Source organism: Octopus bimaculoides, chromosome 3 (assembly GCF_046866305.1).
Source record: "Octopus bimaculoides isolate indiv1 chromosome 3, ASM4686630v1, whole genome shotgun sequence".
Lineage (NCBI taxonomy): Eukaryota > Metazoa > Mollusca > Cephalopoda > Octopoda > Octopodidae > Octopus > Octopus bimaculoides.
The window spans coordinates 5,456,014-5,482,384 of NC_142930.1; the positions used below are offsets into that span (position 1 = coordinate 5,456,014).

General features: G+C 38.2%; 1 protein-coding gene across 10 annotated transcripts in view; it reads right to left on the reverse strand.

Annotated features, from left to right (window-relative positions):
- LOC106867186 (E3 ubiquitin-protein ligase UBR5) overlaps window positions 1–26,371 on the reverse strand; it is a 91,919-nt gene that overhangs the window by 1,075 nt on the left and 64,473 nt on the right. For 6 of the 10 annotated variants that reach the window (XM_089348499.1, XM_089348497.1, XM_089348495.1 and 3 more), the window contains 20 exons: window positions 25,825–25,991; window positions 24,277–24,457; window positions 23,345–23,518; window positions 22,413–22,533; window positions 21,482–21,616; window positions 20,348–20,614; window positions 18,655–18,920; window positions 17,942–18,176; window positions 14,958–16,425; window positions 13,259–13,387; window positions 10,874–11,090; window positions 9,813–9,992; window positions 9,189–9,261; window positions 8,539–9,026; window positions 7,192–7,322; window positions 4,975–5,202; window positions 4,606–4,834; window positions 3,859–3,984; window positions 2,430–2,574; window positions 866–951 (listed from right to left, as the gene is read on the reverse strand). In XM_089348499.1, the coding sequence (XP_089204625.1) occupies window positions 866–951; window positions 2,430–2,574; window positions 3,859–3,984; window positions 4,606–4,834; window positions 4,975–5,202; window positions 7,192–7,322; window positions 8,539–9,026; window positions 9,189–9,261; window positions 9,813–9,992; window positions 10,874–11,090; window positions 13,259–13,387; window positions 14,958–16,425; window positions 17,942–18,176; window positions 18,655–18,920; window positions 20,348–20,614; window positions 21,482–21,616; window positions 22,413–22,533; window positions 23,345–23,518; window positions 24,277–24,457; window positions 25,825–25,991 (5,046 nt within the window). The remainder of the gene's footprint in view (window positions 1–865; window positions 952–2,429; window positions 2,575–3,858; window positions 3,985–4,605; window positions 4,835–4,974; window positions 5,203–7,191; window positions 7,323–8,538; window positions 9,027–9,188; window positions 9,262–9,812; window positions 9,993–10,873; window positions 11,091–13,258; window positions 13,388–14,957; window positions 16,426–17,941; window positions 18,177–18,654; window positions 18,921–20,347; window positions 20,615–21,481; window positions 21,617–22,412; window positions 22,534–23,344; window positions 23,519–24,276; window positions 24,458–25,824; window positions 25,992–26,371) is intronic. The other 4 variants (XM_089348498.1, XM_089348493.1, XM_089348496.1 and 1 more) reach the window with 1 other exon arrangement.

A 26,371-nucleotide genomic window follows, 5' to 3' on the forward strand; every position in this document is an offset into this window, starting at 1 on the left:
CTGCAAATGTATTGATAAACTATTATTATGAATAATAGTTATTTCCTGTCATCCATTCAAATGAAAACTAAACTCTAAAATATAACTAAAACAATATTTTGACCAACAAAACCAGTTGTAAAGTCTTGGCCCTTTTAATACCAAACCATTCTTGGTTCTATGATACAAATTTCTTGTTTTAAAATGGTCTAAATAAAAATCTTCCATCAAAATTTCATGTTAATTTACATTCCAAACAAGCTTAATGAGAAAGTTATTTTAACTAAATTCTTCAAGGTTTTAAAAATTGAAACAAAGAGCATTTCAAAATAAATAAATATCTCTCTTTTACTTGTTTCAGTCATTTGACTGTGGCCATGCTGGAGCACCGCATTCAGTCGAGCAAATCGACCCCAGGACTTATTCTTTGGATGCCTAGTACTTATACTATCGGTCTCTTTTGCCGAACCGCTAAGTTACGGGGACGTAAACACACCAGCATCGGTTGTCAAGCGATGTTGGGGGGGACAAACATAGACACATACATATATACGACAGGCTTCTTTCAGTTTCCGTCTACCAAATCTACTCACAAGGCTTTGATCGGCCCGGGGCTATAGTAGAAGACACTTGCCCAAGGTGTCATGCAGTCGGAATGAACCCGGAACAATATGGTTGGTAAGCAAGCCACTTACCACACAGCCACTCCTGCACCTATATGGTAACAAAAGTGTTTAAAATGTCCCGAGAGGAAATTGATAAAATTGCAAAATGACAAAAAAACCCTTCTAACTAAATCAAGTTTTTCAGCCAATAAAACAACAGAAATCCTGAAAATAGAAACGTGTTTTGTCTGGAAATTGCTAGGATGAGAAATATGACTTACTAAATCTTGTCTCTCATGGTTATTCATTTTTTCAACAACAGACCAAAACCATCGTTTAAAACGTTGCACTTTTTCACTACTTTCACCTGTGTAGAAAAATAAAGACAGGAAACAAGTGAGAAAATACTTAACAGGTTATCATAAAACAAAAAAGACATTTACAAACGCTAAGATATGCGGTTATGGTAATGAAAGGATGAAGACAATCTTTGGAAAAGTTCTTATGAAAGTCCCCTACCATCACAATCATCATGAACTGTTATCAAAAGTGTCTAAATATCAACTTAAATCCTGTAACTATTTCACTAACAACATGTTCCCCCATCAGGTAAACTTATTTTCCACTGTACAATGTTCACAGACTATTTTTCTCCCTCCATCTCTTCATTCTCTAACATTTGTACTGAATCTAAATATTTTCCTCCAATGAAGGGATTCTAATGAGAATCAGAATATTCCTAATTATAAAATAATGATAAACTTGATATTTAAATTTTAATAACTTTATCGGAGTAAATGCGCTAAGCAGTGTTTACATATTATTACAACTTAGGTGAGTTGAAATATGTTTGTCACATTTTCCAACTGCTAAAGGAAAAATTCTGCAGAAATTTTCATCAGATTCCCGAGAGAGGGTGACACTGAAACAGATGTTTCCACACCTTTTTACCTTAAGAGAGAATTTTTTTCTCCACGGTAACTGCAGTGTATTTGCCTTTAGCAGTTGAAATATGTGACAAACATATTTTAACTAACCTAAATTGTGATTTAATAACTTTATTTTCAAACTTATTCAAATTTTAAAATTATGTGAAATTTCAATTTACTGCTTTAGGTAAAAGATTGATTCTGTTAAATCACTAGGGTAGCGTGTGTGAATATATCAAATATTTCTTTTAAATCAGTACGTTCCTACTATATTACTTCATTCCAAACATCACCTTACTTTATGAAAGGATGATCAATATACAAAATAATCCTTTCTACAATACTTAACCACAAACATTTTTTCCATTGCCAATTAAATTACACATCATTACAAATGGCACAAGATGTTTATTCATACTGGTCAGTCATTCCCTACACTACCCAGATATTGTACATCTATCTTCAATGTAGTGATGGAGGCAATGTGACCAATGTGAGTATCACATAACTGGCATCCGTGCCGGTGGCATGTAAGAGCACCCATTACACTCTTGGAGTGGTTGGCATTAGGAAGGCCATCCAGCTGTAGAAACCATGCCAAAGCAGACTGGAGTCAGGTGCAGCCTCTCAGCTTACCAGCTCTAGTCAAACCGCCCAACCATGGACAACAGACGTTAAATGATGACGTCGAATAAAACAAAAAGGTTTCACTTGCAAGTGACTTAACATTGTACTAAAAGAGAGACTTCCCCCACCAATAAAATACATCTAAAGAGGTGTCTTTGGTATGGAATCATGGAAAACATTGGTTCCCGGTTTATTTAAACATGACTCATGAACTCAAGGCTAATAGACCAATAAAGACTGGCAAAAATGGTAAGAGGAAAAGGAAATATTTGAAGGAAGTAAACTTTACCACTTTCATCATTAAAGGAGGTGTAGCTAATCAGGGTTTGTACATTGATATCTCCTACTCCATTTAATAACAACCTGAAGTCTTCAGCAGTTAAGCCATCCAATGAGTTGGCAGGAATTACATCAAATACACCCAATTTTAAATGCTACAAAGAAAAAAAAAAAAAAAAAAGATTTCAATTTTCATTTATAATTACACATGGAATTATATTCCATAACAATAATAAAATTATTCAAATAAGCCAAGATTTATTCCAGCTTAAAGCTCAGACTCTCGCATCATCTTCAATAATTTGGATTAATTAATGAATGTATCTTTGTTAAACTTTGTTTTATTTCAGTTCTATCTTCATTGATCAGATGACCATTTCTTATATTGAATGAACCAAAGTATTTGACAATTATTGGTAACTTTTGACACATTTTTATAAAACAATGCAATTTTAATTTGTCTTTCTTCTTAAATGAGACGCATGTTAATCCACATTGTTTATTCGTTAAAAACTGATAAAGTATGGCCATACTTTGATGACTTCAAGCAATTACAATTATTCTTAAAACAACCCCCAGGAAATGTTTAGTTGTGAATGCCTTAAATATTTGATCATTGAGGCTTAAAATATCTTAAAAGAATGTTTTACTTAATAGTGACTGGCTCCCGTGCCGGTGGCACATAAAAAGCACCATTCAAGTGTAGTTGATGCCAGTGTCGCCTGACTGGCCCTCATGCCAGTGGCACGTAAAAGCACCCACTACACTCTTGGAGTAGTTGGCGTTAGGAAGGGCATCCAGCTGTAGAAACTTTGCCAGGTCAGATTGGAGCCTGGTGCAGCCTTCTGGCTTGCCAGTCCTCAGTCAAACCGTCCAACCCATGCCAGCATGGAAAGTGGATGTTAATCAACGACGATGATGTTTAACCCTTTAGTATTCAACTCCAGCCATATCCAGCCCAAATATTCCACCTGTTTTATATTCAAACTGAGCAGATCAGGACTCTCAGACCTACTTTACAACATCATTCTAAAAATAAATAATTACATCATCATCATCATCGTTTAACGTCCGCTTTCCATGCTAGCATGGGTTGGACAATTTGACTGAGGACTGGTGAAACCAGTTGGCTACACCAGGCACCAATCTGATCTGGCAGAGTTTCTACAGCTGGATGCCCTTCCTAATGCCAACCACTCCGTGAGTGTAGTGGGTGCTTTTGCATGCCACCGGCATGAGGTCCATCCTGGCGGTACTGGCAACGGCCATGCTCAAATGGTGTATTTTATGTGCCACCCGCACAGGAGCCTAAAAGAAATAATTACATTGTTGAAATCTCAAAGCTAGAAGGTACCGTATGATTAATTCCAAAACAATGTGAATAAATAAGCATTACATTTGGCGGAGAAATCTGAATGCCAAACAGTTAAATGAAATACCTTTAATGCTTTCTCAGCAACTTTAACCATACGATATTCAGCATATCTTCTAACATAATCATGAACATTCTGAGCGTTGACTTCTATATCAGCACCTCCAGCAACCAACTCAACAGTTTCACCACCCTGCAAAAAAAAAAAAAAAAAAAAAGCAAAAGTGTCATAAAAAAAAAGAAGAAATTAACTCAAACTTCAACAACAAATAAACAAATAATGCTTTCAAATTTTGACACAAGGCTGGCAATTTCAGGGAGGGGGAGTAAGTCGATTACATCAGTGATTCCCAAAGTGGGCAGTACTGCCCACCCCACTGGGAAGGGGGAGGGAGTGGAAAGATCCAGGGGAGTGTTGAAGAAAAATGGGGTGATAATGGGGAGATCAAAGCAGGGCAATGTATGTAAAAAAAATAAAATAAAATAAATAAATAAAAAATAAAGGGTTAATCAGGTTAAGTTTTATTTTTGAAATACTGTTTTGAATTTGCTGCAGAAAATGGTCTGAGATGGTGAGTTGGGCAGGGGGGACTAGGAATGCAGCCTTAGACTGGTACTTATTTTATCAAACCCCCCCACCACCACCAAAGAGGATGAAAGGTAAAGTTGACCTTGGTGAAAATTGAACTCAGAACATGAAGATAGACAAAATACGGCTCAGCATGGTTACAATTCTACCCAGTCACCATCTTCACAAATAAATAAATAAATAAATAAATATTGCAATGACAAAAATAAAAACTGGGGATTTTACCTCTTCTGCACAGAGTTCCATACAAAAATTCATATCAAGTGCAGCAAAGAGGAGCGATGCATCTTTAGTCTCAGAATCAACAACTAACTGACGTAAACTTTCATACATAACAGGATCGAAGAATGCTAGGTCGTGCCAACCTATTTTTCTTCCTAGAATGTATTTGATTACATGACGATTGAGAAAGAGTGGACACATTTCATTTTGCAACAAACATAAACCAATAACTCTGAAAAGATAAAAAAAAAAAGAAAAAAAAACATATATATAATAGAACAATGTCAATGAAAAGAGGACAGGAAATAACAGGTGTTGGCAAAGGAATTTTAATGACAGGTGAACAAAAAAGAATATCTAAAAATGACATACCTGCCAACATTTCTGAACGCATTTAGCCTTTCGGCAGAATTTTTTCCAGGATGAGGGGAATAAAATCCTCTTTTGCCTGGTTGCCAAAATAAAGGAGCGTTATCTTCTAAGTCATCTTCATCATCAACTTCATTACGACTACGTTCGGAATTGGTACATTTTTTACTTTTATCAGCGGTCAGATTGAAAATATCTAAATCTAATAAGTTTTCTGGATTCATGTCTCTGCTGAAGAAACAAAACACAAGAAATATTTTAGTGAAGACAAACAAAACATTTCAAGAAAATAATAGATGCTTATTTTAAGGTTTTCAGCTCAACAACATCAGCAAAATATAAACATCTTTATGGATGATGATGATGGACAAGTAAAACGCATGAAACCTTTTAAAATTAGTTTTTGGATTTTAAATAATCAATATCTAAGAGCACCGTCCCAGCGTGATCATTGCCAGAGCAGCTGTCTGGCTTCCATGCCAGTGGCACATAAATAGCACCATTTGAGTGTGATCGTTACCAGCGTCGCCTTACTGGCACTTGTGCCGGTGGCGCATGAAAAGACATTCAAGCGAGGTCGTTGCCAGTGCCGCTGGACTGGCTCCTGTGCAGGTGGTACGTAAAATACACCATTTTGCGTGTGGCCGTTGCCAGTACCATGTGACTGACCCTCGTGCCGGTGGCATGTAAAAGCACCCACTACACTCTCGGAGTGGTTGGCGTTAAGAAGGGCATCCAGTTGTAGATACTCTGCCAGGTCAGACTGGAGCCTGGTGTAGCCATCTGGTTCGCCAGTCCTCAGTCAAATCGTCCAACCCATGCTAGCATGGAAAGCGGACGATGATGATGATGAATATAAAGTCATTCACAGAAAGATTTTAAAACTTTTTTTTAAATAATTCTCATTTCAAAATATGTGATGGTGCATGGAAAAGCCAGTCAGATCATCATCATCATCATCATCGTTTAACGTCCACTTTCCATGCTAGCATGGGTTGGACGATTTGACTGAGGACTGGTGAAACCAGATGGCTACACCAAGCTCCAATCTGATTTGGCAGAGTTTCTACAGCTGGATGCCCTTCCTAACGCCAACCACTCAGAGAGTGTAGTGGGTGCTTTTACGTGTCACCCGCACAAAAACGGCCACGCTCGAAATGGTGTCTTTTATGTGCCACCCGCACAAGAGCCAGTCTAGGGGAACTGGCAACGATCTCACTCGAAAACCCTGATGTTGCTAAATAAACAACTGAGAAAAACAGTCAACACATCAAGTTTCATTTTTAAATATAAATATGTATTTCTATTAAAAAACAATGTGGGGACCTATTCTCTCACTAATTTGACCCCATTTTTTTCATTTGTAAAGAAATGAAACTTATTATTTCTCCCTATTACAGTAACTGTGAAGCAAATCCATGCATTATCACAATTCTGGTCAAAAGGACAGTCATACGTAATTCTCGATGAGTGCATCAAGTTGCAAATTAGTGCCACATACAAACAGAGCCTGTAAAAGGCCAATTGCAGAATTAACCAATGTTTTTAAGTAGCTGACACAATTGAGTTGATGATCCCTGTTGGGTATGGCACAGGGAATGGGAAATTATTCCAGTGTACCATGCTGGCATGAGTTGGACGGTTTGACTGAGGACTGGCGAGCCAGGGGGCTGCACCAGGCTCCAATCTGATCTGGCAAGGTTTCTACAGCTGGATGCCCTTCCTAATGCCAACCACTCCAAAAGCATAGTGGGTACTTTTTACGTGCCACCGGCATGGGAACCAGTCAAGCAGCACTGGCAATGACCACACTCGAATGGTGCTTTTTACGTGCCACTGGCACAGTAGCCAGAATGGTGTTTTTTGACATGCCACCGGCATGGGAGCACTGGCAATGACCACACTTGAATGGTGCTTTTTCCATGCCCCCAGCACGGGTGCCAGTCAGGCAGTACTGGCATTGGCCACGACAATGATGTCACCTGACTCAACAGGTCTTCTCAAGCACACCATGTTGCCCAATGATTGAAGGGTACTCTTAAATAGGCCAGTTATGCGACACTGTTATAGGCCACAACTACGGTCTTACTTGGCTTGCCAAAGGAAAACTATTGACTCAAATCCTTTTTTTTTTTTTAGTTGAAACTGAAATAAAGAAGACAAAAAGTAATACTGAGAAAGAGGGACTAGATGAGATTTTTACTTTTATACAGAACTTACTTGCTGTGTGAAAGAATAATTTCCATTGCTTCATCAACACGCTGTCTTAGAGATTCTTCAGAGGCTAACAGAAGGAGGAGCTGCGCTGGTGACAGTTCCAATAACATTCCTGTTATTTTTGCTGCCATTGACTGTAAAAAAAAATAAAAAAATAAAAAAATAGAAAAACCATCTGAGGAGTTCAAAACATTGGATTTGAGACAAAATCTTCAAGTAGTACATTATTTTAAAGGACAAAGAAATTGGTCTAAAAGGATGCCAATGCCAAAAGAGATTAAGCAAACAAATTCTCCAAAATTTAAACTTTTAAAATATATTTTAGTTTCAAACATTTTGCAATGTGTCAGGAAAGTTTTGTGGCCCTGAATATTCCAGAGGGCCACCAAAAGTCTGATTTTACTTCAGTTCTATTAATCCATTTAGAAATCAGGTTGAAGTAAAAAAAGTTGTTCAGGTTTTGTCTCCATCAACAATACACAGTAGTAGTAGTAATAGTATTGCTATCTCAACTCTAGAATTGCTACTATAACAGTGAGAGGATACCCTAAGGGTATTTCCTCCTCTCAACCTAGATTAACTACTTACCATTTAGATTATATTGAAGCTTAAAAATTTTGTGGATCCGAGTGCATATTTTTGAATCTGGAGATATGCTGTGATTGAGAGGACTCAGCAAGTAAAGCGAGATCACAGCTATAGCCTATAACAGTGTCACATAACCAGCCCATTTAACAAGTACCTTTGAATCATTGGACGACAAGCCATGCTTGAGGAGACCTATTGAGTCAAGTAAATCAAAATAGAAATAGTTGTGGCTGATGCCAGTGCGACCTGACTGGCTCTCATGCTGGTGGCACGCAATAAGCACCATTCATGCGTGGTTCGTTGCCAGTGTCACCTCACTAGCTCCCTGCACCAGTGGAACGTAAAAAGCACCATCCAAACATGGCCATTGCCAGTACCGCCTGACTGGACTTCGTGCCGGTGGCACATAAAAGCACCCACTACACTCTCAGAGTGGTTGGCGTTAGGAAGGGCATCCAGCTGTAGAAACTCTGCCAGATCAGATTGGGGCCTGGTGCAGTTTCCTGGCCTGCCAGTCCTCAGTCAAACCGTCCAACCCATGCAAGCATGGAAAGCAGACGTTAAACGATGATGATGATTATAGGATAGACTTGAGACACCAGATCTGGCTGGTTTGAACATAAAACAAGGAGAATATTTGAGCTGGATATGGATATGAGCCATTTAAATGCTAAAGGGTTAACAGCCTACAATTAAGCTTTTATTTCATTAAATTCTATTAAGATTTTGAAAGAAAGAAACAAAAATTTTGTTTTTCCTTACTGGTTGTAAGTCTCTAACTTTTGGATAGAGTCTTTCTCCTAGCTGGCGCCGGTAGTTGGAGGAACTATCATTCTCAGAAGACTGCTGTTCATTATTATTGTTACTGTTACTGCCGCCGCCACCACCGCCACCGCCACTGCTGCTGCTTCCACCACCACCACTACCACCACCACCACCACCACTACCTCCACCTCCAGCTGTACTGCCACCAGCTCCACCTCCTGTTACCGCTCCTCCTGCTCCTCCAGCAGCAGCTGCTGCAGCACTACTGCTTCCACTGCCGCCGCTGCCACCACCACCACCACCACCACTGCCACCTCCTCCACCACCACCACCACCACCAGCCCCAACGGCTGCACTATCAGAAGGCATATAGAAAGGTGGAGCATCATAAGAAAGTGTCCGCCTGGCTTCTCGACTGCGTCTTTGAAGAGCTGACCTCATCCGTTCCCGTTCTCTCTCTCTGGACCGAAGTCTTTGAATCAAATCTGGAAAAGAAACAATGTTTGGTCCATTTTCAGTAAACTAATAACAATTAAAATACATAACAATTGCACTGGATTATTATATGTGGCAATTTTTTAATGATGGGGAGACAAAAAATTAATGGTAAATAGTAAATATGACACAAGAGGGAATAATGTACTTACTATACTGCAAGCTTTTACTTCCACCAACTAAAACACCTTCAAGCGATGGTAATTTTTCAGATGTTAATACAGCCTAAGAAAGAGAAAATAACTAAAATATAACTAATATACACACATACATCATTTCATATACGTGATTACAAAAGAGCCATAAATAGTTTCATGCTTTTAGGATACATTAAATTGGCAGATTTATATGACAGGCAATGTATCTCCATGCAGTCTTTCAGTCTCAGTTCTTGCATTGGATCTATTTAAGAACCAGGAAGCTGGACTACGAGTAAACATGAGAAAAGCAAGAAGGAAAAACACAAAGAAGGATAATGCAAAATGTGGAACTGTAAACTCTGTGTGTGTGTGTGTGTGTGTGTGTGTGCATGCGCGCTGATATTTCCAAGTAAAAAGAAACAATTTATGATGTTTACAAAAATTTATGTAATGGTCAATGCAGCACTGTGTGTGTGTGTGTGTGTGTGTGTGTTCTGAAAGAATCTGAGAAGGCCATGATTACAGCAACTTTTTCCAGATTGTTCCAATAATAAATAAAGAAAAAGTACAAATTAGGAGCTGAATGTTAAAAGTCTTGCATTTTCAATGAAAAGGTTAATTAGAAAAACTGCTTACATTTGCCATAGCTGTGTAAAAACTTCTAGCAACTCCACTTCCTTCTCCAGGCTCATCTTTGAAGGTCACTTTCACTTTGTGGACAGCAAGCGGTGGCCCAGAGGCATTGGTTCTTCGATTGAATTGGGTATTTAATTGTTTAAATGTCTGAGTAATTAAAGAGGTGCGATCACGTTCAACCTGCAATTGAAAAATCAATCAATCATTAGAAACCAAAAAAAAAAAAAATTACATATGATGAAGAAAGGAAGGGTCTATAAGAGTTGCGTGAGAGCTGCTATGCTGTATGGGAGTGAGACATGGTGATTGAAGGAGGGAGAGAGAGAGAGAGAGAGATATATATATAGAGAGAGAGCAATTGTGAGGAGGACAGAGAGAGAAATGTGTGGGGTGAAGCTGTTTGATAAGAGGAGGACTGAGGATTTTATGGGGATGCTGGGGTTAGAGGAATTGGTGGAATGGCTGGCAAGGTTAAATGGAGTATGGTGGTATGGGCATGTGTTGAGGAGTGATGAGGAGCATGTTTTGAGAAGGATGCTTGTGCTTGAGGTAAATGGACAGTGAAAGCGAGGTAGACTGAGGAACATGTGGAGGAGAAGATTGGGAAGGTTGGCTTAAGAAGGGAGGACGCCTAAATGGTCGCAAGATGGTATGAGGGCAGTTGCTATGGCATTGAGGTAGATCTGGATTCAAAATGATGGATGATGACATATATTTAATCAGTTATATGTTTTTTATTAATATTTAGTAGAATCAACAAAGTGACCCAAGGGCTCTGAGCTTCATGCATTAGCACTTTTGACTACTAACACATGAAATTCTTGGCCCTTGAGTCACTATTGCTTTTACCACACACACACACACACACACACACACACACACACAAACAAACACATATATGCATGCACACACTAATTTTGAGTTCTGTCTTTCCTGTTAACATTACCAAATGTATTTAATCAGGTACAAATAATAAAATTCTAATAAACTTCATTAACAAAGGAACATTTGGGGTTGATTTAAATAATTAACAATTCAGAGTAATTAAAACGTGATTTTACCTCTAATGATAAGTCTCTCTGTTGTGAATTTCTGATTTTCTCCATTTCTCTTCTGAACCGGCTTTCTTTAACAGGAAAGCCCCCCAATTCATGTATCACAGATCCAGGTTCCGCACCAACATCATCACAAAATACTCTACCAAATAGGTCCAAGCATAATCGCCATCTCCCTAACAAGATGTCATGTGATACTTGTTGACCAATGGCATTCTGTGGTCTTAAAAAGAGACAAAATATAGGAAAATTAATTTCACTGCACATTTCCAGCTGTAAAAACTAACTAAAAAAAAGAAATAAAAAATCTTAAAGCAAGAATCACACACACACACACACACACACACACACACAAACACACACAGGTCAGTCTCACAGCAGCTTAGCAGATATCTTCTAGCAGAAATTAAAATTGACCAAAGACCGAATGGAAATTCAACAGATAGAACCATCTGATGGATTGGATCAGTTCTTAGATTTAGGTTTAATCTTTTAATCATCTACCAGCAATGGAATCAGTTTTCCAATCTGCAGAAAAGCCAGAAGTTATGGTTTCTTTCACACATCTCTTGACTAATCTCTCAGGCTTCATCTTCCCATTAAGCTATTAAATATTAAACTAACATCAAACTCATTATTTTTGCTTCCATTCTCACTTTATAGTTTATATATATATATATATATATATATATATATATATATATATATCATCATTATCATTTAATGTCCATTGTCCATACTGGCAAACTGGAAGGCTGCACCAGACTCCAGTTTGGTTTGGCATGGTTTCTACGACTGGATGCCTTTCCTAACGCCAACCACTCCAAGAGTGCAATGGGTGCTTTTACATGTCACCAACCACAATTGCAATTTTGCTTGACTTGATGGGTTTTCTTCTCAAGCACAACATAATGCCAAAGGCCTCAGTCATTGCCTCTGTGAATGGAAGGAATTGAACCCATGATCTAGTGACAGTGAATGCAATACCACACCTATATATATATATATATATATGTATATATAATTCATTTTAAATACAGTGTACATTCAATACACATCAGAGATGCCTATAATAGGACATCTGACCCGTCAGATGTCCTATTATAGGCATTTTGAATGAATAATATATAGTCTGTTGACTAATTTTTATTATTATTATTATTTCTCAAGAAAACATCCTGTACTTCGTTTTTACATAGATTAGCGCTAACATAAGTATATTAATATATAACAGGGTAATGGTATTTCATTTATCATGTTTATGTTCTTCGCTTCAAATCAGTATGTTATTTAGCTTAATATTTTTTATAATCTTAAACAAAACACATGTGTATGTATATGTGTATGTATGCATACGTGTGTTTGTGGGGGTGGACGTGTGTGTATGTGTGTATATATGTGTGTGTATATCATCATCATCATCATCATCGTTTAACGTCCGCTTAAACGATGATGATATATATGTGTATGTAGATGTGTGTGTATGTATGTGTGTGCGAGTATGTGCATGTTTGCATATATACAGGTATGTTTGTATAGGTATGCGTGTGTGTGTGCATATGCATATGTGAAGGTTTTTGTGTGTGTGTGTATGTATACATAGGTATATATATATATATATATGTATGTGTGTGTACATGTACGTGCACGCACGTGTTTGTACACATGTATATATGCGCACGCACACACATATGCAAACCTTCACTAGACTACGATGTTTCATTCACTTTCAATTTTATTCACCTTTTCGCTACATATAAATATGTCATTAGGTTCCCTCATATGATGTACTACCTTAGTTCCCTCCCTTCCTCCCCCTTTTCTGACTCAGCAATTAGCTCTCTCTAATTTAACAGAACCACAACATATTTATCTCCCCATATTTAAATAACTCTCTGAGTTTAACCTTTAGCATCACGTCAAAAACACCCTCCCTTTATATCTCTATGTAAACTAGCGTTCTTACTCCTAAAACCCATGGAATAATATCGTTGACCCCTTTATATCTCCATGTAAACAAACCTTCTAATGGTCACTGACCATGTAACATCTCTGCTCGTAAGTTACCCCATCATTCCGTTTTTGTCTTGCTATTACATGTTTTATTATGAACTCCCTGAAGAGAAATAAATGAGGAACCCCAACAGCTCTTTCTTCTTTGTGAAAGAACTCATTTATTTCGAAACGTGTAGGAATTAAAGGAACTTTTATTGACATGCGTTTTGCTCCATTTATTATTATCCATATACACACACATATATATAATGTCAGATTAGTAGACTGAGAGTGTGGTTGAGCTAGAAAACAATTAGAAAGGAGAATATTGATTGAATTAAAGTGCTTAAGTTGAGTGTTAATTAAACAACAATGATAATTTGAAGATCTACTTACCTACATACTCCTCCGCCAGCTGATGGGGCTTGGGAAGTTTCAATTACTACAGTATTTGACACGTTTTCATTGGCACCAACTAAATCTACTTGGGCATCAGATGTTCCTGGTACAATTTCTAGCATATTACTGCAGAGAAAAAAACAATTTATATTGATACACACACATTTGTGTTTAAAGAGCCACGCAAGAGTCTAAGCATAAAACACAGAGCATGGATTAGAAATGGATTTGGTGAACAGAAATTTAAAGAAGCCTGTTGCGTGGGTATGTATGTATGTATGTATGTATGTATGTAATTAAGAGTAAATTTTGACCGCTCAACTACTTTGTAGCAAAGAAATAACGGGTATGAAGCTGAAAGTGCATCCTGGATACTAGAGATGCAAACTTTTTATCAATGGTTCATAGATGTCCTCTTTCTCTTGTATTCTTTAGACCACACTGGTGCCCAGAGGGCAGCTGATTTCCACAGCAGAATTATCTTTTCCTAGTGGTCCCACACAACAATATCTGGCCAGTTGTGTTTTAACTTAGTGGCTGTTCTAATTTATAAGTTCCACCAACTTTCTTTTGACCCATAGGTCTCAATATAGACAACTTCATTTGTAGGTGCTTTCAGACCACGCGTGTGTTTGTGTGTTTGTATGTTAGTGTCACTTTGTTTTGACAGCACATAGTTGTTGTAAATAACTATCATTCATTTCTAATATGTGTAAAAAGGTCTAGCCTTACATTGCTTGCAAACGGGTCAGGGTTTGTGACAGGAAAGGTATCCAGCCATAGAAAATCTACCTCGATAAACTCTGCCTGACCCATGCAAGCACGAAAAAGTGGATGTTAAAAGGATGATGATATATATTAGCTACACACCCAGCCATGTATCTCCTCTCAGACAATACACTCATTCCTGTCTCTCTATCACACTTTAGCCCCTCATAAAACCACCTCCCTCTCTATTACAACCTAACTCAATCCAGTTACTTGGTAACCTGACTCATGCTGGTACCACATAAAAAGCACCCAGCATATAATCTGTAAAGTGGTTGATGTTAGGAAGAGCATCTGGCCAGAGAAACCCAAAGGCTGTGGTAGAAGATACTTGCTCAAGGTGCCATGCAAGCAAGCTTCTTGCCACACAACCTGTTCCTGTATATTTTACTATTTAATATCCATTTCGCAATATTTGGATGAAATGGGAAATTGAACATTTGCATATTGTACGAGTAATTATGCCCATTGACAGAAACTACTAAATTGTTTGACCCTATGTCAGCCAGGCAGACGAGGTTAGACAGATTTAAAACCTCTTTCAGATACATAAATGCAATAACTGTAATAAAATGTGAAATCAAGAAAATCAATATATTTCATCACATGACCAACCAGACTATCAGATGTTGTTACACATCGCTCATCACAATGCACTTTGTATTGTTTTAGCTTTCAGATGGAACAATGTGAAATGAAGTGATTTGCTCGAGAACACAACACAACACACATCACAAGGTCTGGGAATTGAACTCATGATCTAGCAATCATGAATGAGACGGCCTAACCCCAAGGCCATGTACCTTCACAATATATTTCATATCAAGTTCACAATTGAATATTTTAATTTGTTTGATTATTTTTACTGAAACGAATCAACAATTTTAAATAAATTTGAAATGAATTGAAGAAAGAAAGGTGTCCTAACCTGTCAGCAATAGCAACTGATGAATCAGAAGGGGTTGTCACAGAAAGCCCTGGTCTCGGTTGTTGGGTGGAAACATCAGAAACTGGAGCTAGGGCATTAACGGCCGAAGAAGTAGGATTATTTTGGTTGACAGGAGTCGATGTAGAAACAGCCAAAGGAGAGGTACTTCCAGGTTGAAGAGTTGTGGTTTGTGGTGCTGCAGCTAGGGCAGTTACCATTTCATTAGAATTAGAGTCTGACGGCATCACCACTATAGCACGGTTGTTGTTACTGCTATTGTTATTAGCAACACTGCTACTGACGGCAAAGACGGGTCCTGTCGACATAACAGTGGGGGCGTTGCAGCTGCTCTGGGCAGAGCTGGCATGTACTATCACGCTGGCTTGTTGTGTAGATAGAGAAACAGAGCTGGGAGGCTGCTGCTGCTGAGGAGGTGGCGGCGGCGGGGGCGGGGGTGGCAGTTGCACAGCAGCCTGAGATGAAGACACACATAACGAAGTGGCACTGTTAGCCAGAGACTGGAGCAGAGTGTGTTGAGAATGAGAATCTATTTCTGATGTCTCCATAGCTGTAGGTCCAGGAGCAGTCATCAATGTGGCAGCAGCTCTAGTGCTAGAAACAACAGTCGTTTCTAGCCCAGAAGATGGTGTTGAAGTACTTAAAGTGGATGATATTGTAGAGAAAGTAGCAGTTGTGACAGGTGGATTTGATGTGGCCCCTGTTTGAGCTGTTGGTTTTACAATGACGCTGGTACTTACTATTTCCTGCCTATCAGATGTCGATGTTGAAGCTTCCACAGTAGATGAAGCTGTGTTCTGTGTATCTTGTAAACGTAGGGACAATGACAGGTGAACAGGCATTTTTTTTTCAAAAGAATTGGTCGATATACTCCCTGAGACGTTGGCACTGTAACTAGCAGGCGTTCCACCACTGACATCTGCACTCGACTCACTCGCGTCTGTTGGGTGGATGGCTTGGCGGGCAATTCCAAATAAATCTTCTCGTCGTGAATTGGGTTGAAGCAAATGTGGAAGATCAGCAAGTGGGAGAGCTTCAATGAGAGGAATACTAAACGGATCGGGTGGTGGACATCCGAGGAAAATGGTGGAATCGGAACGTTGAAAGAATGGATGTTTTCGTCCCGTACGTCCACCAGCATCACTGTCACCATCAACACTTTCAGCATCTAAGGCCACACTACTCATCGGATCATCGTCATGTTCCTCGTTGTCGTTTAGGTCATGGTCTTGCCAAGAATGAACGGAGATTCCATCTCTCAGCACTTCAGTATCGGTATCCGTCCCACTTCGGAGGAAGTAAATCAAAGCATCAAAGACATAAGCTACGTGTCTCAGGGCAGAAATATCAATAATTGGTAGGCTGTCCGAATGTTCATCATTGTGAGCCCTCATTAGAGATAATGCATAGTTGAGAAAATCCCGGCGTGCGGAATTACCATCAGATGCAGCTGAAAAATTCATTGAAAAAAATGTAAATTTATAAATTGTGAAATTTTATAATGGACTCATTTCAAAAGAAAGAACGGAAAAGTATCAACCCTTTGCCTTTTTAGTGTATTACAGGTGATGCACTGGACATTTTTCTGGTGTCCATGCATGAGACATATTTTAATGACCAGAGTAACTTGGGAATAAAAGCACTACAGAACATATGAAACAAAGGCTAACTGGGAGTCTGAAAACCATCATGGACATTTAGGACACATTTCTGAAAACGCTTTGGACAAGCAAAGGTTTCTTTGTTTTTGGTTTTTTTTAAGTAAAATATATTTTTGCATCAATACATTTAAATCAAAAGTGGGTTCATTTCCTTCCCGTTATGTTAAATAAACCATTTTTATGATGCTGGTGCAAACAATTGATTTAGGAAAAATGACACATGAAATGAAATATTTCTAATTTAAACCTTGTCAAAGATGTGGGAGCACATAGATGTACCATAGTGATACAAATAAATATACAAACTTATACTAAACAGGTGATTGGTCAATCATCTCTATGGTAAGCAAGAGAACCATCTTACCAGGAAACCATATCTTTTTTTTTTTTTTTTTCCATCAGTGAAATGAAAGAAGTGTATGATTTTTATGCATTTATTTGATTACATTTTCTTTCAATCTTTCTTTTGATCATAAAGCCCTTAACATTCATATATAGTTGCTATTTCAATATAACTGGGTGTTATCGGTACAATATGATCAGGAATCTAGGCTATGTTAAACGTTGCATTACATTAAATGAAAATATCAACTTTACTGAAGGAGGAGGGACAGGGAGGACTTTCCTAAGAAAGCAAAAATGTTAATTATGCTGTCTTATTAAAGAGAAGCAAACTACAACAGTTTATATTTTTTTTCACTGATAAATTTATCGAAATAGTGATGTCCTACACACTTTATAAGCTAAAGACTTTGTATTTTCCCAACAATTAACAATTTTTTTCCATATGACTATTTGCTGAAAATACAGAGAGATGGCAATTTTGAGAAGGACTGAAAGAGCAAGGGTGAGAGAAATGTGTGGGATGAAGCTGTTTGATGAGAGGACTGTTGACTTGATGAGGATGCTGGGGTTGGAGGAATCGGTGGAATGGTTGGCAAGGGCGAATGGAATGTGGTAGTATGGGCATGTGTTGAGGAGGGATGAGGAGCTTGTTCTGAGGAGGGTGCTTGAGTTGGAGGCAAATGAACCGAGAAAGCGAGGTAGACTGAGGAAAACGTGAAGGAGACAGGTGGAGGAGGAAATTGAGAGGGTTGGCTTGAGGAGGGAGGACGCCCAAAACAGGGAGAGATGGTGTGAGGGCAATTGCTATGGCATTGAGGTAGATCTGGTCACCCAGGTTAATGGGGACACAACCCAGATTTAAAACACTGCCGGACCAATTGACCGACAGTGGATATGAAATTTCGAGACAGTTATTTTACCAACTTTACAGGAATTGGATCAATAAACAGAATGCTATACCTAATGTTCCAAAACGTGTTCTTCGTCGGTTATCCAAAACTTGGGAAACTCTCTGCTCTTCTCGATTAGATCTCTCGCGCAAGTTTCGGACATAATTTGAATGTAGTGGGTGACTTGGACTAGCAGGGTCTGTACTGTTGCTAAGAGCAGAACCAAACCGAAGCTGGGCTTCTGTAGAATCCATAACTGTAATCAGCCAATCCCATGTTGGTTTCAGATGACGATTTAAATAATTCTAACAAAAATATAAAACAATTATTCACATTTACTAAATGAAAGTAATTCTGTAAAGACATTAGAACAGTGAAAATTAGTTTTGATATTTCAAATTGATGAAATTAAGAAACTGCTATAAAATAGAACTGGAAAGGAATAAACTAAAAAAATATTTTTAAAACTCAAATTGAAATTCAATCTTCAATCAAAATTAAAACTAAAATATCTTTTAAAATTTAATTTTCAAATCTTCCCAAATAACTTCAAACTCTGTTTGTTCAGACATGTTTGCCGCATCAGCTTAATGAAGTTAATTAGTTTGCTAAATCAATTCCAATTCTTGATTAATCTCATTAGAATAGAAGTATTATTAGAAAAGACATCAAACTTATAAAATCACTCTGAAATCTTTTGTTATGATGGAAACGAAAAAGTTGATTAAAAGCTGGCAAATGCTAAGCGAAAAATGTTGAAAGAAAGAAATGAAGGTTAACTACCTGTTGTTCAAGAGCATCTTGCTCAGTGATTTCCAATATTCTTCGGAGATTCGGAGCCAAAGTGTGGTAGTCTTGCAACATAGCCATCAAATCAGCAATCTGACGTACTACAATGCCAAATGCTCGTGCCAGCTGACTTGCTGTTGTAGCCATGGTAACAACACTTTCTTGACTGGCACTGGTGCTTGTCGTAACAGTGGAAGTACGGCGGAATGTAGATGGGTCGATGTATATCAACCCACTACCACCTGCATTAAGTAAAGTTCCTAAGAAACATCAAGATCAGAGAAACAGGACAATTAAATTGCTTTTTAGACATCTCTGTGCCACAACGTGATTCCCTCACAAGTGTAAACTTGCTTATAAAACTGTCATGAATTCCCATTTCCAAAAAATGGCCAACATTTTCACACAACTAATGTGCTAACGTTTCTAAGATATATATACATATATACATATATATATATATATGTATATATATGGCCTCCTTTGGTCAAAACCATGGAGTTACACCTAGAAAGTTCCCCTCCAAGGCACAAGTCCAGGAAAGGTTGTTTGTGGGAGACCAACTGTCACCTATGCATACCAGCCTTCCCACCATTCCACACAACCAATGTTGTCCAAGGGAAAAGCAAAGGTTGATACAGCTTGGCACCAGTGACATCGTAACTCCTTGCTACAACTGACTAAGCTGTAGTAATGTGAAATAAAGTGTCTTGCTCAAGAAAACAACATACAGCCCGGGTCGGGAATCAAACTCACAACCTCATGATTAAAAGCCCAACACTAACCACTAAACTATGCACCTTTTGAAACACACACACACACACACATATATATATATATTACATACACACATACATATACACGGTGTCCCAAAAGTCACTGATGGGTTTCAATTTCTAATAACTTCCTTAACTCGACAGATAAATGCATGAAACTTTGATACAATACAAAGGAGTTAATAGAAATCAATGTGCACAAGTCAAAATTTTGCAATGCCACTACATCACATGTGAAAAATGACATCGCTTAAATGGCAGCCATTTGACGTAACCCCTCTCTTTCAGGTATCCCCACAAGAAAAAATCTGCGCTAGTCAAGTCCGAGGAAAGTGAAAGCCAGTTGACACTGCCGTAGCGGGAGATGATTCTCTAACATATAATTTAAGTTTTAATGAAGAAATCATATTGCTAAAATATTAGTCTATTTTATTTATCTCACTGCAAAAGTATCCACTCATATTGTAGACAGCACACTATGTCTTGAATAAAGATTTTTGATAAAAGCCAAACTCCACAAGTTGGAGCTTATAATGGTCACTTTACCTCAATATCATTTTGTATGTATAATTACCATTTTTAGTCAAGATTAGAAACATTTCTAGTCATCTGCATTGTTTTATATAATGTCAACATTTTTATTGTAGAGATGAAAAGATAACAGGAAAATTATTATTATGTTGGCTTATTAAAACATATCTCGTTAATCACTTCATGCCTAGAGTCAGTATTTTGTGCTGACGTACAAGGTAACACAGCTATACATTGTAATGGAAGACACTGACCCCCTGTGGCTACGGCAACATATTAAAGGATTAAAACAGTGAAATCCAACAGTTTTTACAGTGACTCAAGAAAATATTGTGGAGAAGTTTAATAAAATGAAAATTAAGTTAGCTTTCACTCTATACCTGTTGTGGATGTATTGCCAGTACTTGTTTGAGTTCGGTTAGCTGGAGGTTCTCGTTGACGAATGGCCCATTGCATGGTTTGAGGGGCTTGTAAAGTCCTTTGCCCATGGGAACCAGCATTGCTACGACGTTCTAATTGTTCATCAGGATAAGGTAACTCATCAGCATCTGGCTCTTCACTTTCAGCAGCTTCACTTTCATCATCATCATCATCTTGGGTAGATGATTCACCTGAATCCTCAGAAAAATAAGCCAAACTTCCAAGACCTGAAACACAAATAAAAAAAAGCACATTACTAATTGATTGACGATTTTTGTATTTTCATTTAATCAACCACTTACATTATTGGGCATTTCAAAAAAAAAAAAAAAACAAAAAGGAGAGGGGAGGAGTTTATAACCTTTAATATGAAGTTTTGTGATGAAAATATAAACCAAGTCCTTTGCATTTAATTGCATTCATAACAAATTAACAGAAAATGTAAGGAAGCAGTAAAGACAGAGCAACAACAGCAGCAGTAATACTGTAATGCAAGAAAGAAATCCTCATTGTTTAACATCTGCTTTCCATGCTGGCATGGGTTGGACTGTTTGACCAGGGCTGGCAAGGAGAGGAGCTGCACCAGGCTCCATTATCTGTTTTGGAATGCTTTCTACAGCTGGATCATCATCATTGTTTAACATCCGTTTTCCATGCTGGCATGAATTGAACAGTTTGACTGAGGACTGGAGGCTGTACCAGGCTCCAATCTGATTTGGCATGGTTTCTACAGTTGGATGCCCTTCCTAATGCCAACCACTCAGAGTGTAGTGGGTGCTTTTATGTGCCACCAGCATCAGCCACGCTAGAATGATGTTTTTTACATGCCAGTCAGGCAGCAGTGGTATTGGCTAATGGTGCTTTCTATGTGTCACCGGTACAAGCGCCAGTCATGTGGCACTGGTTTCAGCCACACTCGTGTGGCAGTGGCATCAACCATGCCCTTCTTAATGCCAACCACTTTTCAAAGTGCAGTGAGTGCTTTTTACATGGCACCAGCACCAGTGCTTTTTGGGTGTTGGGGGATGAAATGTGGATAAAAATTGTCAGGGGATGAGGATGAAATGTGAGAAATATCAGATGAAGAGTCTCACCTGCATCAGATCCAGCAGTGGCTACAGTCACAGCACTACGTTGGATACTTGTGTTGTCTTGATTGCTGTGACTGCTCTCACTATCACTTTCAGATTCAGCCAGAAGGTCTAAATCCATATCACTTTCACCACCAGCTGTCAAAGAAAATAAGAACTTTAATAAGTACAGTGAAGTAAACATTAATTTCAGGTGAGTTTTAGTCTTACATACACAGTTCAATGTTAGTTCTCTAGACATTAATATTTGAAAGTGGTTTTCTTTTTTTATTCTGCAGGTAACAAAAGAACACTGCAAAAGCTGTAAGACATGACAATGGGAACTACAAAGCCATGGCCAACAAGAAGGGACACATCAGTGGTTCAGACTTTGAACAGGGCCTTAGGCTAAATTCAGATGGTTATGTGAAGCTGCTGCAGACTGGCTGGAGAGGGTTGCTGCTGAAAGGCAATATGTGTGGCAGCAGGATCTGGTTCCTTGCCATTCTTCTGGAAAGAGTCAGAAGTGGTTGTCGGAAAATTTCTATGACTTTACCTGCCCCAATTTCTGGCCCCTTAATCCTATCGATTGTAATCCCATGGATTAATATATGTAGGGCGTGGTTGAGTGGCCAAGATCAAGGGGGAAGTCAAAGATGTTCCCAGAAACACGAGGAATACATTCACTGGGTTTTGGAACTATTTTGAGAAGCTAAGGGTGGCTCTTTTGAGTAAACCATCTCCCAGCCATAATTTAGTTGATATTTCTTGATTTTTCTTTAAAAATTTTTCTTTTTGGAGAGGATATCCTGCTTTCTTTTCATTTTATGTAAATTGTCAAATTTAATCCAAACACCCAGTATATTACATAGAGAGAGAGAGAGAGAGAGAGAGAAAGAGAGAGAGAAAGAGAGAGAGAAAGAGAGAGGAAGTATGAAGAGGAAATAATCCGTACCTTCATCTGGTTCCTGCTGTGGTTGTTCTTGGTCCGAGTGATCAGATTGGTGCTCCTCTTCTCGCTCAGAATGTCGATCCGACTGATCTTCATCACCTACTAAGCCTTCAACTACTTCAACCTGCAATGAAGAAACATTTTAAACAAACTTCAATTCTGTGTGTGCGAGAGAGACTAAAAGGTAATTAATAAATAAATAATTATGTATGTTTATGAAGATTTCTTTTCTGTCATTTGGAAAAAATAGATATTTAGAATCGTAAACCTGAAGAAGTTGGATGAATTAATTCATTTTGTTCATTTGAGCAAATAGCATGTTTTAATGTAATAAATAAAAAAAAACTATTTATTTGACATAAATATCTGGTAAATTAGCTGAGTAGCATGGATGAAAACAATGTTATGTCCATTTGGTAAGGGCTACCTCATGTTATTTAATCTGGTTTTAAAAACTGGTTCCCTTTCACTAATTACTTGACCTGGAGCATGTTCACACATCAGGAATATTGCAGAGAAAAGTAGATTTAAACAATTCTCTCCGTCAGGAAACTTCCATAGTCTATACCCCAGTTATCTCAGGGTCAGTGCACAAAACATTTTAATTGGTTTAAGAAATTAGGACATAATTCAGATCCTTCGACCAGAGCCTTACTCTTCTTCAACGCAGCAGCTGCAGGATAGAAGTGGCCCCATGGTAGGCTACCTTCACCAGAGGCTTGACATCACATTGGCAGATGCAGAAGGGCTAGCACACAGGACTGCCAGTGATTGGAGACACTAGTGGTCCTGGTTAGCTCTAAGTACGATGGCACCCGTGTATCTGCTAACATGGGATGACCTCAGCCCCATCGAGCAAGAAACATAATTCAGGCTTAAGGTCTTAAAAATAAGGAGGGAAAATGCATTTTGAAAAATAAGGGTCGTGTCTTTACCTCTTCTACATCTCCTGATATCATTTCATCCTCATCTCGTTCTCTAGCTCTTTCTCCTTGTTCCATAGGCTGCGGGGAACCACTACGAGGGATGTATGCCATAGGTTGAGAGTCATGATCAGCAGATGAAGGCCTTGGTGGTAATGGGTCCACACTGAAGATTTCCTCACTTCCCTACAAAAGAAACATGGAATAGAGAGGGTGAAGAGTCAAAGATATATAAAATCAAATGTCTTGAAAAACTATACATTGCTCCTTCTACAAATTCCCATCTAATTAACAACTGATTTTAATCAGAGCTTTTTCCTTGATGAATAAACTCACCAACCTTACTTCTGTATTTTACACTTGGTTTCCATTGGCTCAACTTCCAATTATTTTTAGGTGTTGTTTCAGAGATTTCATTGAACAAGGTGTGATGATAAATACAAACCAAATTCTAAAGCATTGTAATGCCTCAACTGATTTGCCTATTATTAACATGGTGAGCTTATAAGGACATGAAGAGTGTTGAGAATAATTAAATTGATATTTCATCATTTAACGTCCATTTTCCATGCTGGCATGGGTTGGATGGTTTGACAGGAGCTGACAAGGCCGGAGGGCTGCACCAGGCTTCAGCGGGTTCCAGTCATTTGTTTTGGTATGGTTTCTATAGTTGATACCCTCCCTACACTTTATAGAGTGTGCTGGGTGCTTTACAAATAAAATTTTTATATATATATATATATATATATATATATAAACTGTATTTACCCTCCATATTAGAAAAAAATACAGCAAATATTGTTTGTTATATTAGAACACTAATAGGTTGAATGTACCCTTGTTTAAACACTGATTTAATAATAAAAAAAAAGTGATAGAAATTGAATTATAAAGTGTGAGTGAATGACAGAGGAAATAGAAATATTATGAAAACAAATACACACCTGTATTGCTTCAATGCTAGCACTTAGCTGATTAAAGGGAGCTGTTGGGCGAGCCACACCCATACGGACAGGTGCAATCAATGAGTTAGCTATCTCACATAGTTCTTCAATGGCAATTGTAATAAGAGCTTGAAATGCACGTTTACATTTGTAAATTGCTTGACAAGGGATGGTACCAGTGCTATAGCAACAGAAAATACAAACAATAGCATTAAACATTATTTACATTTGACGGATATTTGTCCCCATCTTGTTTGTTGTTAACAACGTTTCGGCTGATATACCCTCCTGCCTTCATCAGGTGTCTTGGGGAAATTTCGAACCTGGGTTCTCATTCCTATGCCTACGGGCTACTAACCCCAAGATTTTGAGTTCGATTCCAGGCAGTGACCTGAATAATAATAATAATAACATTGAAAAATACCTTAGGTATGAAAACCCAGGTTCGAAATTTCCCCAAGACACCTGATGAAGGCTGGAGAGTATATCAGTCGAAACATGTTAACAACAAACAAGATAAGGGCAAATATCTGTCAAATGTAAATAATGTACATAATTCCTCGTCTCTTAAATATAAAACTGTAATAACATTAAAATACAAATAACATTAAAATCAAACAATGTACAACAGACATTTCTTGTAAATGAAGGCACACAGCGAAGAAAGGAAGTCCTACCCCAACACGATTTTATTAACAAAATTTTTATAAAGGAACAAAAGAACCTATCAAGTTAATTCACTGAGTTTATATCCATTTTTCCATGCTAGTATGGGTTAGATGAATATATTATTGAGGCACAGATTTACATCCAGATGCCTTTCCTGTCACTAACCCTTATCTGTTTTTTACATAAGGGATATCTTATTCCACACGTCTTTGAAGGCCCCAAGTCAATGGATTTCTTGACGAAGGAAATGGCTACAACATCACTGTGTGGAGCCCAATGATTTTCAGAGAAATGTAAAGCACAAATGTAAAAAAAATATATATATATACACAGGATAGGCTTCCACACAGTTTCCAACAACTAAATCTACTAATAAGGCTCTTTGGCCAGCCAAAAATAAAGTTAAAGATAATTGCCCCGAGGTGTTACACAGTGGGACTGAAGTTAAGGTTGTGAACTACTAACCACATGATTGAGAGTTCAAACTTTACTAACCAATGTGTTGGCCTCCTGAAGCAATCAGAATTATGTACATTGTGCCAACATCCTTTCTTTCTCAAACACAAATATATCATCATCATTTAACATCCGTCTTCCATGCTGGCATGGGTTGGACGGTTTGACTGGGGTCTGGGAAGCCAGGAGGCTGCACCAGGCTCCAATCTGGTCTGGCAATGTTTCTACAGCTGGATGCCCTTCCTAACGCCAACCACTCTGAGAGTGTAGTGGGTGCTTTTTTACATGCCACTGGCATAGGGGCTAGAGGGGGCTGACATCAACCACGATCAGATGGTGCTTTTTACTTGCCACCGGCATGGAAGCCAGCCAGTCAATGACATATAAATTCAAAAACATATATAAAAAAAAAAACCATGTTACCTTCTTCTTTTCCCAGATAATGGCACCATTTCAACATTCAAAACTACAAAGATGCGAGCCACTGATCGCAGAAATCGTCTTGCAACAAGTTTAGCCTCAGTTTTTCTACCTTCAACATTATTGTTCTGAATTTCTCGGATCAATGTTGTCAATAACGTGTCCAGCATCTGTACAAGAGAAGATTATCTTAATCTAGGTCTTTTTTAAGGAAACAATCATCAATATTGGCTACACATTTTGGCACAAGGCCAGCAATTTGGAGTGAGGGGGAAAGTTAACTACATCAGCCCCAGTGCTCAATTGGGATTTATTTTATTGGCCCTCGAATGTATGAAAGGCAAAGTTAACCTTGGTAACATTTGATCTCAGAATGTAATGAGCTGGACAAAATGCCAGTAAGCATTTTACCCAGCATATTACTGATTGTACCAGTTCACCGCCTTACGGGCAGAACATATCAAAGTTTGAAATGATACATTTCTAAATCTCTCAGAGAGACTTAAGCAGTGGTGATGCGATAAAGTAGTTGTATGCTATCAACTTAATG